Raw genomic sequence first — 19,435 nt, 5'->3', positions numbered from 1 at the left:
ACATATGAGAAATACAAGCAAAGTTGCAGTGACAGAGTCCCCAACAAAAAATATTCAGAAAAGAAGGTTGATCTGTGTGCAATAAGAGATATCCAATAGCATAAGAGAGCGCAAGAATGCCAGCATACAGCATTAAAGGCAATAAAGTGTTGCAATTAGTCAAAGGTATATCCAGTTAGGGCTATTTATAGATTATCTCCTATAGTTAGCTATGTTTAGTATCACGGTTCCTACCATTTAAAAAGTTATATTAGCATCCCTATACTTACGAAAGTGAAACATTTAACCTCGTTTCTCCTCACACCGTCGATTCTACTAACGGAAGAAACCGCACATGTTGTCACGTGCAAAAATGATGCTAAAAAAAGGATAAAAGGTCATTTCGATCCTCATAGTCCAAAGATATTAATTTCATAGAAGGGTCACTTATGTGAAAGCTTAGCTATCCTCTCGGATGACCTACCCAACGACTGTTGGTGGTGATTCTCATCTCCTGAAGTGTCTCATTTCTCCTACTTCGCTATCCTCCCAAACGGCCTACCCAACCACGGTATCGATGGCAATCCTCATCTCTTGCACTGTCTCATTTCTCCTACTTTGCTATCCTACCCAACGCTTTCGGCTTCACGCAAGACCGGTGGCTCTCTGCCAATGGTGAGGATCAAAATTATCTTTTTATCTCTTTTTTAGCACCATTTTTGCACGTGACAACACATGTGGTATCTTCGGTCAGTAAAGTCAACAGCGTAGGAGAAACGGGGTTGAATGTTTCACTTAATTATAAGAATATCAATGTAACTTTTTAAAGTGTAGGGACCAGGCTGCTAAACATAACTAATCACAGGGGGTAATCTGTAATTACAATTCTTACACTTACCCTCTTGTTCACCTCTGCTTGAAATTCTTCCACAAGATGAGCATCCTTCAGCCTTTGCAAGATCTGTAAATGCATATTATAACAATATCACCAAAATAAAAGTGAAATCTGTTAGAGATCTAAAAGAACTATACCCATATCGAACTCAAATAATTGGTCTAGCTCAGTAAACAGCTTACATTTCTCCATGCTCTATGGCCAGTGGTCTTTCTATAGCCAAGAGACATTTTAATATCTGATACAACTGAAACCTGAAAAGAAAAACAACCATAAATAATCAGCAATATGTTAAGTTACATTATTTGAACACATCAATGTACATATGTGCAAACATAGGTTGACCTTCCCACTTGCTTCTTCAAGTTTATCACAAATAGCTTTCATTTCAGGTAGGTAATCTTTTATTGAAACATCATCCTTGGCAAAATCACCAGAAATTTCATCACCATTTACAGAAATCCCATCAACGGTCATGCCTTCTAATATGTCTGCCCTTGTAATCTCAAATCTCTGTTGTGAATTTAAATTTAAGTTTTTTGCATAACGGTGTAAATGTAGTAAATTGGTAGACACAACAGAATTATTTTTTGCTGCATTCTCCCATTCAGTTCCTGAATCTTTTGCCCTTACAATGGTTGATTGTCGCACAATCAGATGCTGGGATTCAAGGTGTTTCACTATGTAAAACAAATTATTTCCCTTGATGCGAAATTCTTTACCAAGTTCACTCTGAGTGACTCCATTAGTTCTGCAAACATATAAGATGTATTTCAGAGATTTAAAAAAAAAAAAATTTAAGCACATATATAGTGGGAAGATTTTATTTTTGTGATTGCCGATAGAAATACTGATGCATAGTTTCAAAAGAAAACAAAACATAAAAGAACATATAGGGAGATTCAAGAGTTTTGCAACAAGCAATAAAACCTTGGTTCCATCACAGAAGCAAGTAGAAGAAACCAATGACCACAGTACCATGCCGACCAGTGGTATCGGTCCATGGGCAGACCGACATACGAGTCGATACTGGCGTATGACATGTCAATATGCTGGTACATACCAGTTTTCAGAAAAAGGTTGAAAAATGATCGAAAATTCATAAAAATTCTTTTCTAGATTTTTATCCTAATTTAATGATAATTTTATTGTATTTGATTAAGAAAATAGTGTACATAAGGCATATTTATAAATGCATAAGGCTGGCGTGATTAACCCTAAAAACCCTCAATTTGGTCCTAAATGTAAGACAATAGATACCTTCAAATTGGAATAAATTCCACTAGATATTGAGTTCCAACCCCTCTTTTATCCAAATCAACATTTTGATTACCACTAATCACCAATTAGGAACTTCAATCACAAGCAAGTGTGAGAAATAATGAGAAAGAAAGTGAGTGAAAGAGGGGGGGAGGTGAGAATTTAAAGACCAAAAGATGCCCCAGTGGTCAATTTGACTGTTGGGGCCAAACTTAAGCCGACATGGGTTGGTATTGGTCAAATTCCAACTGAAACTGACCCATAACGGCCAATACAGCTGATACAGCATGAGTTTCGACCGTATCAGCCGAAACATTACCCATACCAATCATTACCTAACCCTTTTCTGCATACTGCCCAAAATGGCATACCGGTCAGTCACAGACCAGTATGTACTGCACGTTTCGTACCGTTTCAAGCAGTACATCAAACCTTGAAAGAAACTACATATTCATTCACTAAAAACAGAGGTTCTACTTGGTTTTAGTTATAATAATTCTCAACGAAAAGCTTAGGTTATTTCTTAAAAATAGTGTGAAATCCTGTAAATTTAGGTGAGATTTGCATATGGATGCCTCTACAACGAACCTCTTCTATCCTAAAAGAACATTACTCAAAACCCAATGGAGTCAGGTTTGGATGATTTGAGCAACATCATTCATGTAAAAACCATTAAACAAACTCCGATTACATGAAAGTGGCAGGTCGAAGGAAAAAAAAAATTTCCATGTAAGACTCAAGATTTAAATACTAGCTAAAAACATCCCGAAAATTAATAACTTCTCTGGTCGCTGGCTATGCAAGTGGTCTTCAGTTACAGATGTGTGTGTTAAGTTATTGATTACAGAGAAGAAAATATAAACATCATATACTTTAAGCAACAATAGAACGCAAAGATCTCAGAGAGTCATAATGACAATGATCCTTGTCAATCATGTTATAAAGCAAAAGGCCACAGCAATATGTAGCATCCACTTAACAGCTACAAAATCAACTTTAAGGTCAGTTAGTCAGAAAGGTATCTGATGAAATAGTTGCAACAGTTTTCCTGTTCCCATAACATAAGAGTTGGGTAAGAGTATCATGGCAAACTGCGTCATGCTGGTGCTGGCTATTTAATACTATGATCAAGTCAATTTTCAGACTGTTCCCATCAATACATGGGCATGCCATCACCAACAGTTCGTGCTGGCAACCCACAGACACCCTTGTGCTGTCAATAACTTATCCAGAAACCAGTTTTCGATCCAACCATATAACAGAATCTGGAATCAGGTTCAAGAAAGTTTAGCATGTGAAAAAAAAAGGTTTTGAACAGAAAAACCTCCAGCTACAAATTATTAACCCTTGGACGACCATCCAGGTTTTCTTCTCCCTCCTCATTTCCCCCACTTCCCATATCAAAAATTTATCTAACTGGCCTTGACCTGAGCATCGAAGGGACCAAATCGTGAACACCCCGACAGTGGACTTCTTTTTAAGATGAGGGCACGAGATCTGCCTCAGCTCTGAGGGCCATCATCATCGACTCTCTCCCTTTCCCCTTTTGTGAAGTGCTCATCGTGGATGGCTTCTATTGACTCCGGAACGAGGCCAAATCGGGTTGTCTCTGTAATTCAGATTGACGACAGGTCATGGGACCAACATATGGTGGTGGCAACATTGTTTTGAAAGCCGTGATATAGACAAGTAAAGGAAAGAGAGAGAACCTCAGTTCCATCTATTGCAAGCAACTGTGCATCCAAGTCAATTCTGAAAGCCACTTTTGATCTGAGTCGTTTAGCCTAAACCACACCTAAAGGATATGCTAGATGAAGAAAACAGACGTTTTGAACTTGAATCCATGACTTGATGGAACAGCCATGAAATTTAGAATATAGGTGGCAATATTTTTAGCTTAGTATTTGTTTCAGCGTGAAAAATGTACGTCATCCACAGAAAGAGCCTAGAGTAAGTTGACATTTCTTGGGAGGTTGCTACAAAAAACCATAATAGTCTGCTACAGAACTGGGGCACAAGGATACTGCACGTCTATCTATTCAAGCACCAAGAACATATGCTCAAACTCCAATATAGAAAATTACTTCCATTAAAAATCAGTTTTTTAAAGTTTTGATAAAAGATTAACTGAGACTAGCATCTCCAAGAATTGCTATTTTCTTCAATGCTTTCACTTCAATTTCATGAAGATCTCCGACCAGTTCAAAGCTTCTGGTTGCACTATATAAGACATAAGCATGACATGCTACAAAAGATTTTTTAAGGAAAAAAGGAAACTTTACTGATTAATAGTGAAAACGAGTGCAACCATAAAATGAAAGATTCAATAGCAGTTAGAATGCTCCTCGAGCCAGAATATAATCAGCAACGACTTTTTGTTCATAGATCACAGGGGCAAACCTCAGCAGAAGCAAGTCACCCCTCGTTTTCACATGAAACCATAACTTCAGCATAGATAATCGGACTCGTCAAAATAATACGCTTACAACTAAAAACCAAGTTAAATGCAACATCATAATTTAAATGCTTCGAGTAACGAAGCAAACAATTATTTAGCTTGATTCTACAGGAAAAAGAATGAAAAGAACTGGCATGTATTAGAATCAGACTAAAAGATGGTGACCATTGAACCTGGCAGCGGCCAACCGCTCGAGAGCAGCCCTCTGAATCTGAGAAATATCCGAAGAGGAAGCTTTGAGATCATAAATCCCCAGGAAACTATCCCTGAGATGGTCCTCCGCAATGATCCTCACCCCAATCCGCTGCGCCTCCTCCAAGGACTGGATGGACGGGTCTTGGGAGCCGAGAGGCGAACCATGGGCTTCGAATCGGAGCCCTGGGTGGGCGAGGAGACGAATCCATATAACCTTGTAAACGGCGTCGCAAGGGGGAAGACCGGCGCCGGAAAGGGCACCGCGGAGGCTCGGCCAGAGCTCGGCGACATGGATTCCGGCAGCCGCCCGCGCGCAGACCTCTTCAATCGCTACCAAGACGATGCAATCCATGGGTGGATGGCATGAGAGACTATGGCTTTCAGGAGACGGGAAGAGCGAGGGAAATTTAGGGTTTCCTGTGTACGGCTGCTCGAACGATGGTATCCGTTGAAGACGACTCCGTAAGGACCGAGGCCTGTTTTGTGGGAAAACGCCGTTCAGATTGGCTGAATCACTCAGACCCCACAAGCCACGTTACCCAGGTAGCACTTCTTGGTCGATTCGGTCAGCCTTTGGAGTGGTGTTCCATTTTCCGTTCTTTGGAGGCCATCGGCACCAGATGAGACCGCCTATGAGTCTCCGGTAGATGAAAGAGATGCCCCGTGATCCAACGGTCCTCGTGGCTTGCATCCCTGGTGAAAGATTATTTTCCGACGATTGAGGGGTCTTATTACAATATATGTTGTGTTAGGAGGTGGTACTTTTGGTGTATCGTGTAACGGGGTGTTGCATTATGTTGCACGTGGACGCCATCGTCCGATGTCTCTTCTACGGTTAACGTTGCCCGGGTCGGTTCCTTCGATGAATCTGATCCGTCCATTGTCTCCTGATGTAGCCCAGGTCGTTCCCTCGATGAATATTAGCCGTCCATCTTTCATCCGACGAGACTTTACCTATATGAGATGCGGTTTCCAAGCTACGTGCTTTTATATTTCTGATGTCCGGCCTGAGACATTTGGATTGGTTGATACAAGTCTACGTTTAGAGGTCCTTCCTTCGTTTGTGTATTGTCGTCTCATGTGATCGTCATGGGGAAATGATTAAATTTTCTTTAAAAAAACGCATGGAAGTCGATCTTATATAGTTAATTTCAACCCAACTAAAATTTAGGTATGCTTTCTTGCGGAGAGATTTCGTAATCTATGTATGAGTTCAATATGATACGATCCGAAATCAAAAGCATAAGAATGATAATAAGGGTGTTTTTCGAGATGGCTACAAAGAGAAAGTGTTAAGCTTCCGATGCACCACTTACACTAAGATCGATATCGAAAGAAATTTATTAACTTGATCTATTTAGTGCTCAAGTCACTGATTTAGATCTTTAATGGATCAAGGTTATCCTCGAGAAGAGTGCCCTTAATATAACGTGGAGGGATAGTTTTTATACCTAGTATTGAAAAGAATAATTTGTAACTATCTCAATATCTCTCTCTTAGCGTTTTGTTCATATGTGTGATGAATGAGAAATATCTTCGAATGATCTATGTTGAACTGTTGTCCACAAGTATAACGGGTGAAAGATGTCCTGTATTTTTTCCTTCTTTAATAATTTTCACGTGATGATTATATACCGAACAATGATTGATCATTAATATATTTTCTATAACTTTTATATTTGATTTTTTATTTAAATCCAATTATAGGTGTTAAATCCGATTTAAGTGATATTGTTGGACCAACATATAAAAGAATTCTACTCGCTCTCGTCCATAACTCCGAATGATAATGGATGAGATTTTTTAATCCAATTTGCTAAACAAATGTTTCAAGATTATCTATTTTTACTTATATTCATACTGCGGTGCGAATGGAGGATGTCTGAATTAGTTTAAATGGAACAAATATATCTCATAGAAGATGATAGATACTATATTTTTGACGAGAGAAACATAAATAGAAATCATTGCTTGTGTATTTACGGATCTCACTGCTTTATGACTACCAAGATATTCACCAAGTATAATCCGAACATCAACAACAATGTGAATGATGACTCCCATCAATCCCGTGACTTGCGAAAAAGAATATACATCTAAGAAATTTCCCATTAGTCAGACCTAAAACAAGCTCAAAATCCAAATATAAAATGCAAATATTTTAGCTGTTTAAAACTTCTGTTTTATGGTTGATACGAGATCATGACATAAATAATCCGATGACATATCATTTTAATTTAACTAACACATTAATCAGATCATAATCTCATGAGGATGACAATGCAACGTGGACAAGGATAGTCGTCCAAATGCTGATACTATAATAACATTGGATAATTAAAGCATACGACGAGTCGCATATAATTATAGTTTAATAATTTAATACATGATTTCCTGACTCATTGATTAGCAAATAACTTTTGTAACTATTATCAGTATTAATCATGATCTTAACTCAATAATCTATCTATCACGTTATAAATGACACAGAACCCACACATATTCTTTAACTTTGATTATTTTAATGAATCATCCAAATCTCTAATTAATTTATGCATCAGAAATATTTTATCGCGTGCGTTCTAATATAGTCATTATAGAATCTTTGTCCGAATATATGACTTCTTGTTACATTCACTTGGATTGGAAGTGAATCCCAATCGACTTAAGATATTTTAAGTGACTTAATAGATCATATAATATGTCAATGAACTTTTATGCCTTTATAAAATGGATATAGATTGAAATCATAATGAGTGAGCATATATAGATTGAAACCATAATAAAATTAGGTATATGTTAGCTGAAAGGGATAATAATCGATATATCCTAAATTTCTTCTGATTATTCGCATACATTCTTTCAATTTCGCCTTGTTATGGCGTGAGAGAAATACTAATGCACTGTTTATGCTTTTTCCCAATAGGTTTGAATGACAACGTCACAGAAAAGGAAATGTTGCCATAGAGATACGATACTAACTTCATTTATTGCTAACATCTATAACTTATTTGAAATGTCAGAAATGCAATCGAGTGTAACGGGTCAAACCTAACAAATGTACAATTTTATATAGGATCGATTAATTTATTCTTAACTGACAACGAATTCAAATGTACGAAGATATGAGATACGTCAAATTCATATAAATAGAGCATTCGTCGATAGATTGGCACAGTCTTAACACCGACGAAAGACAAAAAAAAAAAAAAATTTGATGCTGACGAACTGATGCGTCGTGATTAATAAGTCATGGTTCGATCTACGGGTCAATATAAGGAATTCATGATAAGGCTGTGTATTAGGAAGTTGGGATGCGGATATTGTTGGAGGAAGATGTCATTCGATCGTGATGCTGACTTCGTCGATGGGAAGACCCCTCTTGGTCAGGATGCTGACTCCGCCAATGGGAAGACCTCTCTTGGTCGGGACGTTGAGACTGTCTTATGGGAGGGAGTCTCTTGGTCGAGGAACGTCGACATCATCTTCCGGGGGTGGCTGAGTTCCTGCACAAAAGACCCTCCTCGGGGGATTTTCGACTATGATCCCTCGTAGCTTAAATTAGTAGTTGTCTGTTTCTTTATTTTTTTTGCCCTCCTCCGATCAGATACCAGTCAGCTTTTATATTATTGCACGAGGATCGATCGTACACAGGTTTAGCGCGACGATCGATCCCCGAGCAATGAGTTGGTACCTTTATGCGGTCATCGCCCGAGATGCACGAAACGACGTTAGACGACATCATCTCGAGTTTTTCGGGATGGGACATACCGCCCCCCTTCGTGCTGATGTGGCTAGGGCGTGAGCAGTGATGAGGAATGAGATGTTGGCTTATTCTTCATTGCAACAACTGAACGTGTTTTGTTTGAAAGGTGTAGTTATATAAGGAATATGTGGACATCATATAACGAACCAATTGCTACAAAGAGAAAAGGCTGATGCATGCGATGAAGGAGAGGTCGCCAAAAAAGATACATGTTGAGACGGAAAACACGAGACATGCCGAGATGCACAAGTCCAATAATAATGATAAATGGAAGAGGGCGTCGGATTATAGAAAACAGGAGACATGCTGTGTTGCACAAGTCTAATAATAATAATAATAATAATAATAAACTGAGGACATGACATCGTGGGATTGATTATAAGAAAGATTTGTGACATAACGAGACGTAAATTGCCGCCGTGGAATGGCACGAGGAATTCTGCCCATCACAGCGGGGCAATTCCGTGAATACGGGAAAGCTCGGGCAGCGAGGAATCTCCCGTATGCATCAAGGACATCTGCCGATCAGAGTTTGAAAACACGGGAGCCAGGAAGTCCACGCGTCGGTTCTTAATGGCTAAACATCGTACACCGAGAACTGTTCACTACAGCCGTTCATCGTTACCGATTCGAAGAATGGACGTTTCTGATGAACAGAAAAGACTGGTTTCTGTTTTGGACGAATCAGCAGAACGGCTCCAGTATCTGTGTACTATAGTGTAGTTTGTCACTCATTCCCTCAGGTCTGCCACTTCTCATACTAATGTCGCTCCCCGGGTAGCGTCGCAGAGCTTCTCCGGCGAGCAGCGACTTTTCCTCGGAAGAGGTATGCTTTCCCTTTCAGATCATCTTCTCCATTTCTTTTCTACGTCTTAGTTTTTCTATCTTCATGGATGCTCGATTTACCGGGCAGAAAGCTTTAGTTTTGCAAAAGATAGGGAAATCGATTGGGTTTTTTCTTAGAATGGCCGTAGGGATTATGAACATTTTGCAATTCATGTTTTTGGTGATCGAGGAGGAAAAATCCAGTGGCATAGCGAGTACAATGTGTTATCTCCTAGAGTTTCTTAGCATGTTCTTAATTAATGCGGTCAGTAAAACTGGAGTTCTCTTCCTGTAAACTGAGAGTCTGATTCTTCCTGTTCTTTTATGTTGTTCTGCAAAAGAAACAGAGTCTAAAGAAAGAAAAATCCGACCTTCTCTTTTTAAGAATGGCAGTAGGGATCATGAATATTTGTATACGTATGTTCTTGGTGATCAAAGCGACAAAGATCAAGTTGTCCAGGGTAAAAGGTTACTGATATATCATAGGGGAATTGTTCCTTGGATGTTTCTTAATCAATGCTGTCACAAAACTTGTCTTTTTTTTCCCTTGAAGTAAGATTTTCTGATGCTTTTAGCAGGCAGAATTTCTGATAAAGAGAAAAAAAATCCAACCTTCTCTTTTCTCGGAATTACAGAAGGAATCATGAACATTTTGTATTGCATGTTCTAATGATCATGATCAGGGTGGAAAGAACCATTAGCTTGTGCAGCACAGATGAATGTTTCCTTAGAAGTTCTTAGCGAACGCATTCAATCAACCTGAGATTCTCTGCTTCATTCCTGTCTCTGTTTCGCATTCGAAAATTTTCGCTGGTTAACTGCTAAGGCAGTCCAAGCTTTTCCGGTGGCTCTGATTTATTTCCTTTAAACGATATTATTTTCCAACTTTCTCGATTTAACTTATGGGATTTCATCGGTTTTTAATTATTTTTACTGTCGCCGAGATCACGAGGATAATAGTAAAGCTCTCGACCTTATCGGATTCCATCACCTTCAGCCATTTTTACGGTCTCCAGAATCAAAGCTTTTCACCTCACGGCCGTGCATGTTTGACAACCATCTGAAACAGAGTTCAGAACTCACGCTGCCGTGGGGCTGCTTGCTGTCCTCCTGGCGAACATTATTCACCAGCGCAGCGTCGTACGTTCACATGGCGATCTAACGCGGGTTTCTTTTTCTTTTACCTTTGACGATGAGCGGAACATGCTGTAAAACCTCGGGCCTCGCGACATGCTCTAGTTCGGTTCCCAAGCCTTCTTGTATTCTTTTACTCTTTACTGCACTGTGACTGTTCTGTTTGGCTGATCTCTTGTCGCGCTCGATTGATGGAGGAGGCCTGCAATGTTTTCTTGTTTTGTTTGATGGCAGCGGTACGAAGGGCCACAACAAAGCGGTCTCTGTGGCTACGCATCTCAGCGCGATGGCGACGACGACTGCGACGACAGCGAGCTATCACGCCTCGTGTCGGTCGTCCACATGCCCGCCTTGGCTACAAGCGGCGCTTGCAGGTGAGCAACCACTGTTCCCCTTAGCTTTTTCTCGCTGCCGCTGCTCTTCTTCTCTCGGATAGAGGTTGGATAAGAACACAACAACACTCACGTACTTGAATGTTTGACAAGTTGCAGGCGAATTATTGAGACGCATTAAGATGCGAAAACATCTCTTCTTTTCATCTCTCTCCTCTTTTAAGCTTCAAATAGCTGTAATGTCGCTATCTGTGTAGTGTTTCTTCTAGGGAGAGTAAAGTGGTCGAATTGTCTACGTGTTCTTTGGATTGCTGCAGACATCTTCTTTTAGTTTGAATTCGAAATTTAAATTAAATGCAAAGGAAAAGTCAAATTTCATCGGGACATTGTTGTCAAAAAGTAGTGCAATTTAAAGGGGGATGCAGTGTAGCCTTATAGGTTATATAGGTATATAAATCTCCACTGTCCTCTTGTCAATACTTTCTACTACATATTGGACACTCATTATTGCGACCCATCGTAATGTTTGTTACCCCTAACATCTGCCTTCTTTTCAGCAAAAGTATATAAAGTTAAATTGCAATCCATGACAAGTGTAGCATCCATTATGACCATCTTAGATTAAAAGTAACTTTTTATATTTTTGATGCAGGATGACTTGTAGCTTATTTTTCTATTTCATTCTTCTTTGAAAACACACCATTCTCTGTTTAGTTCCAAATCAAAACATGTGTTGTCCATGGCACATACTGCAAGCATTGTACAAAGATCTACAAGGAGATAGTTCATTTTTCCTTCATAACCTCTTATTTCGACGCCCACAAGAAAAATGTCTCTTTTTGACTTTATAAATCACAAAATTCTTTGCGGTGGGAATTGTAAGTAGCATTTGTTGGACCGAGTGCAGATATAGAGCAAAGGGTGCAATCACTTGCGGTGAATATACCGGACGACCCGGAATCGGACTCGTTTGCGGAGCGGGCGGAGAACTACTACCAGAAGCGGCCTCAACTCATCGCCCTCCTTCACGACCTCCACCACCGCTACCTCTACCTGGCCGACCGCTACGCCCAGTCTCTACTCTACCGCCACCACCGTCGCACCTCCTCCGTCCCCTCCGACCTCGACGCCGATGAAGACACCGACCTCCCGGACTCCACTTGCTCCGACGCCGAGAGCTCCCTCTCCTTCCAAACCTTACCCGCTCAGCCCCGTCCGCAGTTCCAAGGTCCGAACCCCGCCGTCGCGGCCGCCGATCTAGACATGATCATGGCGGAGCTGGTGCTGGCAGCGGTGGAGCGGGACCTTGTGGAGGCGGAGGGGGCGGAGGTGGAGCGACGGTTGGCGGAGTCGGCGCGCAAGATCGAGCTGCAGGGGAGCTTGGTTGAAGTGCTCGAGGCAGAGCGGATGGTGCTGCTGGGTGAGAACGCTCGGCTAGGGTTCCGGGCGGCGGCCGCGGAGGAGGAGGCGCGGGCAGTGGCTGCGGAGTTGGGGTACATGCGGCGGCGGGCGGGGGAGCTGGCGCGGGCAGTGGTGAAGCTGCGGGAGGACCACCGGGTGTGCCTGCTGGGCCGGAGGATCGAGGGCCTCCAGGCGCAAATCTATGGCCTGGAGCGGCGCAACCGGGAGTGCTTCGAGGCCATGGCGAGGCGGGAGAAGGAGAAGGGGGAGGCGCGGGCGGAGGTGGACCGCCTCCGGGAGGAGAACCGCCGGCTGAGGCAGGAGGCGGAGGCGGCGCGGGCCAGGCGGCGATCGGGCCGGAGCTGGTGGGAGCGGGTGCGGCGGTTCGACTGGGCCCCAGCCTCGTGTGCGCCGCACGTGAGGGAATCCAAGGTGCCCAAGAATTGTTTCTACATATAAGATAAATGCACCTTCTTTTTTTCGTCTTCGTATGTTTTTGTTTATTTACGGTCCAAAAATATGGCTACGTGAAGGACAGCACAGAGTTGGTTGTAGAGAGTCCGTGGTAGTCACCTTGTACTATGTTATGATATTATGGGTTGGACTAAACCTATAAGTATGGCAGTGTATCTGATGATTGTCTCGCTGATCGAATCATGGGTGATGGACATGACAAATTATGTATTCAGCACGCTAATTAGTATACATGAGGCATGCATCGATGATGATGATTTACGATGGCATTTGCACGCCACATTTACATTTTAGAAGTGATACCTGGGTTTATAGCCGAGGCTGTTCATTAAATATTGTTACCAATATTATAACCATCTTTTAACTAAGTAGATGCAAACTCAAACAATTAACCTAGGACATTAAACGAAGTTGATATCTATATATAGGACATTAAGCGAAGGAGATGCTTATATATGATCTGATGCACACAAAGGATAGCACTGTATTAGCATTTATGGGATACAAACTTTCTAGTGATAATACCATGACAACTCATACGAGAACTATACAAAACATTTAGATGTATACAAAAATAACGCTGTATAAACGTTTATGGGATATAAATTTTTTGATAATAATACAAGACACAACAATATTCAGATGAGATGAGGACTACTTGAAACACTTGATGCACACAGAGGATTACATTGTATAACCGTTTATGAGTGACAATACAAGACATTAATACTCACACGAGAACTTTATAAAACATGCTCAATATTATACATAACTTTCTAGTGATAATATAAGACACAACAATATTCACAGGAGGACTAAATACTTGATGCATACAAAGGATAACGTTGTATAACTGTTTATGAGACAAACTTTCTAATGATAATACAAGACACAATAATACTCACATGAAAACTTTATAAAATATGCTTAATATTATACATAACTTTCTAGTGATAATACAAGACACAACAATATTCACACGAGGACTACATGAAACACTTGATGCATACAAAGAATAACGTTCGTATAACCGTTTATGAGATAAACTTTCTAATGACAATACAAGACACATTAATACTCACACGAGAACTTTATAAAACATGCTCAATATTATATATATAACATATAACATCACACCAAATAGAGATATAAATATGAATAATTAAGTGGAATACGAGCTCATCGTCGGTTATATAATGACCATAGGAATTCCTTTTCTAAGCTATAATTCCTGGACGTCCCCTCAATTGTTTGGTCAACTGAATCAGAAAAGGTATAAGATGAATCACTTAGCAGATACTCGCTTTCTTCCATACCTTCTGGAATAGATATCGTTTTTTCTTTCCAATCCTTCTTAAGCTTTGTAATTTATGCTCCACTTCTTTCATCGTTGGCCTTTCAATCCCATTCAACTTCAAACACATTTCTATCAGTTGAATAATCTCGAGAAGCTCTTGTTTAGTTCCTTCTTTCATGATACGTTCTTCCACGAGATCAAAAGAATGCTTCTCTCTCATTGCTTGAAGAAAATACATAGATAGGTTTTGCCTATTCTCATGCTCAATGGAGAAAACAGGTTTCTTTCCTGTCAGAAGCTCCAGAAGAATAACCCCAAAGCTATAAACATCACTTTTCTCCGTCAATTGACTAGTCTGGTAATATTCTGGATCCAAGTATCCAAAGGTGCCTTGGATAACAGTAATTATATGAGTTTCATCAAGCGGGATAAATCTCGAGGCTCCAAAATCCGATACTTTTGCCATGAAATTATCATCCAAAAGAATATTTGATGACTTAACATCTCTATGTAAAATTGATATTGAAGCAGCCGAGTGCAGATAGGCAAGAGCGCCGGCAGTTTCTGTAGCGATCCTCAAACGAGCTTCCCATGATAATGTAGAATTACCATCTGAAACATGGAGGTGGTCTGCAAGGGTCCCGTTGGAGATGAATTCATAGACTAACAAGGGGACTTCTGTTTCTAAACAGCATCCAAAAAGCCTGACGATGTTTCTATGACGAATTTGAGAAAGAATTGTAACCTCATTGATGAATTGATCTATCTCATTCTTCCTTACTATTTTGGACTTCTTTATGGCGACTACGCGTTGATCTGATAAAATTCCTTTATAAACTGTGCCATGGCCTCCTCGACCGAGTACTCGAGTTTCGTCAAAATTGTTGGTTGCCTTTTCTATCTCTTCTAGAGAAAATATGTTTGTTCTCTCAGCAACTTTAGAAGAGATTAGCTGTTCTAATAGTAGTCCATGATTTTGGTGGAAGTGCCTTTCTCTTATTTTCTTTTGCTTTCTTATCTTCCATTTCCTTCTTAGGACGATAAAACTTATGCTTAATAGCAATAAGCCACTGCCAAGACTTACACCGATTATGAGCCCTGCACAATACCACTCAAGTTTTAGCTTCACAAGTCTTTCCTTTTTGTTCTCACACTGCAGATTGTGTACTTAAATATTTAAGCACTTTTTTGTGTTTTTTTTCTATGTAATCAATCATAGGTATTCATGCACTTTTTTACTTATGTCAAACATGGTAATATTCATTTTGGATTTTTGTAAGCAACTAAGTTTCGAGAACTTACCTAACAAAACAGTCTGTTTTTTGTGAGGAAGGCACTCGTGACCACCTATCGTATTTCTGCATATCCCATTGCAAACGTTTTTGTTGGGAAAGCTGCACTCATCAATATCTAAGAAGCCATCAAAAAATTAGTATATATATATATATATACATACATATATATATATATATACATACATATATATATATATATATATATATATATATATATATATAGTGTCAGAAAATAAAATATGATAAGCAGCAAAGGTTTAGTCACAAAGTTCATTACATAATAAAATTTTATGAGGTGCACATTGATAATTAAAAAAAAACATAATATATTAACTAAACAATGTGAGGTAGACAAAAAAAGAAGATTCTGTAGGTTAGAGCACAAAAGACATGTACATTGACAATTTTGTTTCCATTTTTAACATCAACATTGATAAAATTATTTTTGTGATGCATGGTATTCATTCGTAATTAACATTAATTTCTATAGGAGGAAAAAGATTCTGAGCATTTCAAGAGTCCTTTTTTCAAAAGAAGAACAAGGAGTGTAAACTTGACAGGCTCTGAAAGGTGTGATCGTCCTTAAAATCTCGCGTAGTGGTATTAATTCTAGTATGGAAACTTAGTTGACACCATCTTACATGAATTGATTCTAGCATGTTATAGAGACATGCAGTTAAAATAGCTTAAGGGACCGGTATATGCAATGCTCGACAAGGATATTTAAGGAATTATACAAATAACATCTATCATTGTACTTGAGAGAAAGAAAACTTGGGAAGGCTAATGTTTAACGTGTGTTTTGCTTTTCAACATTTCGAGAAGTGGTTCTGTTGTATGCTTAGTGCATGCAAGAGAGAGAGAGAGGATTTTGGCTTTTGTGTACCTTTACATCCGTCGGCATTGTATGGATTTCCTCGATAACCTATAAAGAAATTGTAAGGATACCGCCGGACATATCTGGGAGAAGTTTTGGTAATGTTCACACACAAACTGTTTTTGTCGACGCATGCGAATGTGGTCTCGTTCTTTCTTGCTTCCTCGCAATGCTGAGACTCAATTACCCAACTAAAGATCGACAGCTGTTCTAGTCGAGTGAAAGGTCCAGTTTCATCCAAGAAGTGGTTGTCATAAATGTAAGAACTGTAATATGAAGGGATTGTTGTTCTGTTTGGTGCACTGAGTTCCAGTTGTCCTTCCGCCAATGAGATATTGCGCACTATGTAATCGTCCTGGAAGAAGAGAGTAGGAGGCTTATATGTCCTGTTGCATGTTAGAGCAAATGTCTGGCTTCTGTAACAACCCTTTCTTAGCCCGAATGGAAAAGAGATGTTAACACCACCACAGCTTGTTGGACAGCCTTTGTTCGGAACCAAAATAGAAGATGTATCTGTTGATATGAACAAACAGGTCAGCTTTTTCGGATTGGTTTAAAACGAGCGGTACAAATGATTTATATCTTAACAATCAGCATCCACCGATGTAAAAGAGAGCATTTGTTTGAAGATGCAGAATTGTAACAAGTATTGAAAATGAGTAACGATCGATCATGAGAGCTCAAAGCTACAAGATTGTAGTCATGACAGCCAGACCATTTTCTTGGGTTTCTATTATAAGCATAAAATAATTACTGTCATGCAAAATAATTTAATGCAAAGATCAAAATTAAATAATGTGTTTATTTGGATGCTATTTCAGAATACCTTTCAATTCAAGGAAACAACAACATCGTTGATTTATAAAAGTTAGACTCATATTCATTTTCTAATCATAATTCAAATCTCATTCCTAAGAGGTCCTATTTATAAATAAGGATAGAGAAGAGATTTTTAATAGTCACCATCTTTGTTTTCCAGATTTCTAAGAGATCTTGTTTATAAATAGACGAAGATCTAAAAACGAATAATTAGAAAAAGTTTTTACCATCAAGATATCTTCTAAGATATCCTATCATAATCATAATCATAATATTTTTTTTTTATCAATCGATAATTATAATTAAAATTTAATTAAAACTATAATATATCTTATCCAATTAAACATATTCATACAATCTAACACTTTAAGAAGTGGAGATGGATAAGCCAAATAACTAAGGTTATAAAATTCGTATACTGCCATAGTTTTTAGTTTTATCCTTTGCTATTTATTTTAAAAGGAATATCTGAGTACAACAGTATAGCCCCACTAAAATATTAAAGTGACAAAATACACTCAATACATTTTAGAATGTGAGTTTTAAAATAGATATTTCTCTGAAAGGGTCACATTCGATAGGTATGAGAAAACTAAAGTTGTTTCCTTTTTATATGTTTGATAAAAAGAACAAAAATCAAATATGATTAGAAATATGTAAATGCCCTTTGTCAAGAAAATCTGGGGGAAAACCATGATCCTTTGATAATGTTTAACCTATAAAAGAAAATTAGAATGTCTGTAATAATCTGTCACTGTTGCACTTCATGGTTATCTAATCAAACTCACAAAAAACGAGATGAGGAGGAATATTACCTTCACAACCATTTGCTAGGTATGGATTGCCTTGATAATTAAGAGAACATCCGCATAAGTACCCATAATTATAATTCGTATAAGCATAATTAAGCACGTTGTAGCAGTCGCTATTGGGACTGACGCAGGCATAAGTTTCCATATTCTTCTTGGCCTCTTCGCAGGTAGGATAGTCTTTGATGTACCATGATAGGGCAGTCTCCACTTCCGAGCTCCTACCTTTCACTATTCCTTGGAGATCATCTGTGGTGGCTTTGTCATCATCGAACACGAAAACTTTGGCACTGGAAGCATTAAGCAAATGAAGCTCACTCTGATTGAGTCGAGTTAATTGAACCTCCAATGAAGTACTATTCCAATCATATAAAGCAAGTGTGCACTGACTGTTGTCACTGGAAGTGCATCTAGTTATGCAAGTATCGATAATCGTATTAGTAGTGGGATCCACTAGGTCGGCAACCACGCTGCAACCAGACACATACAAAAAATTAAATGTATATCTTGCGTAAGAATTCTGCGTTTCTAGACCCAATGATCTTAAAGAGTAAGGCCAATTCTGAAGATCAATTAACGTAACATTAATGAACTTGTCCACACCCATGGTGACAATGGGTGTCATGACGCGCACAGTCCCAGTTTTCAAATCGATTCTAGTGATCTCTAGTTTTCCGTCACCCAAGAAGAGCCTTGGAGGTTGGCTGGTATTGTTCGTGCAAATAAGATTAAAGCCCCGACGATAACAGCCATTGCCTATGCCGAAAGGATACTCAATATTGATATTACCACATCTTTTTTGGCAATTGGAAGGTAAAGTGAAAGGCTCCTTTGTCGACGCGCTTTCTACATTTGTTAAACCCATTGAACTCACTGTCAGCAGCAGCAGCAGCAACAGCTCCACCCAACCCATCCCTTCTCTCTCTCTCAGACTAACCTTTCCCTCTTCCAGCTGCCTCGGTCCTGTTCGATAATTCCTGCAGGTCAGAGAGTAACTTGAATCGGCGACATGGACAATACATAAAACACTCTATGGTAACACCACAAACCCAGTCACACGAGAAGCTATGTATGATAATTAACAGTAGCAAAATTCCCAAGCATGATACTACTGAGGTTGTCTGCATATTTCTAGCTATAACCCAAGATATGGAGGATCTCTAGCATAAGAAGAGACTTCATTTTATCATACACATCCGTTTTGCATCGATGTTACTAAGGAAAACCAAGAAGCGCAACAACGAAATTAAATGTCAAGCTTGTGAGGAAGACCGGAGTAATGGGAGAGCAAATTCCACTGACCTTCGCGTCTCTGGTTGTTGCTCTATCTTGAAGGACACCTGCGATGGGGAGTTAGGACGTTGATATAGATGATGTGCTCGAAACAATTGCTGGAGTTATAACTAACCACGCTTGCAGATGGAGATGTGATGACAATCAACAAAGTTGACTAGACATGTAGTGTGTACTGCTACGTCTTTGAACTCGTCAGAGCTGTTCCTTCGGCCACCAATTATGATGCAATGCATCTTTTTTTCTCCAAACGACTACGTTGGTCGGAATCATTCCCACTTCCAAAGGCTCGCGAAATCTAATTCCATTGTCCATCGTACAAAAAC

General features: G+C 39.4%; 3 protein-coding genes across 8 annotated transcripts in view; 1 reads left to right on the top strand and 2 right to left on the bottom strand.

Annotated features, from left to right (window-relative positions):
* The window catches only part of LOC103975842 (uncharacterized), a 29,315-nt gene extending 24,071 nt beyond the window's left edge, over positions 1–5,244 (bottom strand). For all 4 annotated transcript variants that reach the window (XM_009390940.3, XM_065096058.1, XM_065096059.1 and 1 more), the window contains exons 1-4: positions 4,766–5,244; positions 1,220–1,625; positions 1,057–1,128; positions 878–940 (exon numbers count right to left, since the gene is read on the bottom strand). In XM_009390940.3, coding sequence (XP_009389215.2) covers positions 878–940; positions 1,057–1,128; positions 1,220–1,625; positions 4,766–5,139 — 915 coding nt within the window. In that variant the 5' untranslated portion in view covers positions 5,140–5,244. The remainder of the gene's footprint in view (positions 1–877; positions 941–1,056; positions 1,129–1,219; positions 1,626–4,765) is intronic.
* Positions 5,245–9,289: 4,045 nt separating this feature from the next.
* Positions 9,290–12,889, top strand: LOC135605682 (kinase-interacting family protein-like). 3 transcript variants are annotated; one of them, XM_065096055.1, is made up of 4 exons: positions 9,308–9,379; positions 10,395–10,616; positions 10,747–10,886; positions 11,752–12,889. In XM_065096055.1, the coding sequence occupies exons 2-4, from the start codon at positions 10,609–10,611 to the stop codon at positions 12,702–12,704; spliced, it is 1,101 nt and encodes a 366-aa protein (XP_064952127.1). In that variant the 5' UTR covers positions 9,308–9,379; positions 10,395–10,608; the 3' UTR covers positions 12,705–12,889. The 3 variants fall into 3 exon arrangements, with proteins under 3 accessions (XP_064952129.1, XP_064952127.1, XP_064952128.1); XM_065096057.1 differs by lacking the exon at positions 10,395–10,616 and having other exon boundaries at positions 9,290–9,379; XM_065096056.1 differs by lacking the exon at positions 9,308–9,379 and having other exon boundaries at positions 9,486–10,616.
* Positions 12,890–13,614: 725 nt separating this feature from the next.
* Positions 13,615–19,072, bottom strand: LOC135605681 (wall-associated receptor kinase 3-like). Its single transcript, XM_065096054.1, has 4 exons — positions 17,823–19,072; positions 16,198–16,701; positions 15,319–15,426; positions 13,615–15,114 (listed from the first exon to the last, which is right to left on the bottom strand). The coding sequence occupies exons 1-4, from the start codon at positions 18,727–18,729 to the stop codon at positions 14,009–14,011; spliced, it is 2,625 nt and encodes an 874-aa protein (XP_064952126.1). The 5' UTR covers positions 18,730–19,072; the 3' UTR covers positions 13,615–14,008.
* Between the last annotated feature and the right edge of the window lie 363 nt (positions 19,073–19,435).

This window comes from Musa acuminata, chromosome BXJ2-2 (genome assembly GCF_036884655.1).
Source record: "Musa acuminata AAA Group cultivar baxijiao chromosome BXJ2-2, Cavendish_Baxijiao_AAA, whole genome shotgun sequence".
NCBI classification, from domain to species: Eukaryota; Viridiplantae; Streptophyta; class Magnoliopsida; order Zingiberales; family Musaceae; genus Musa; species Musa acuminata.
The sequence above is the reverse complement of the archived record's forward strand: the minus strand, read 5'-3'. Positions and strand labels throughout refer to the sequence as shown.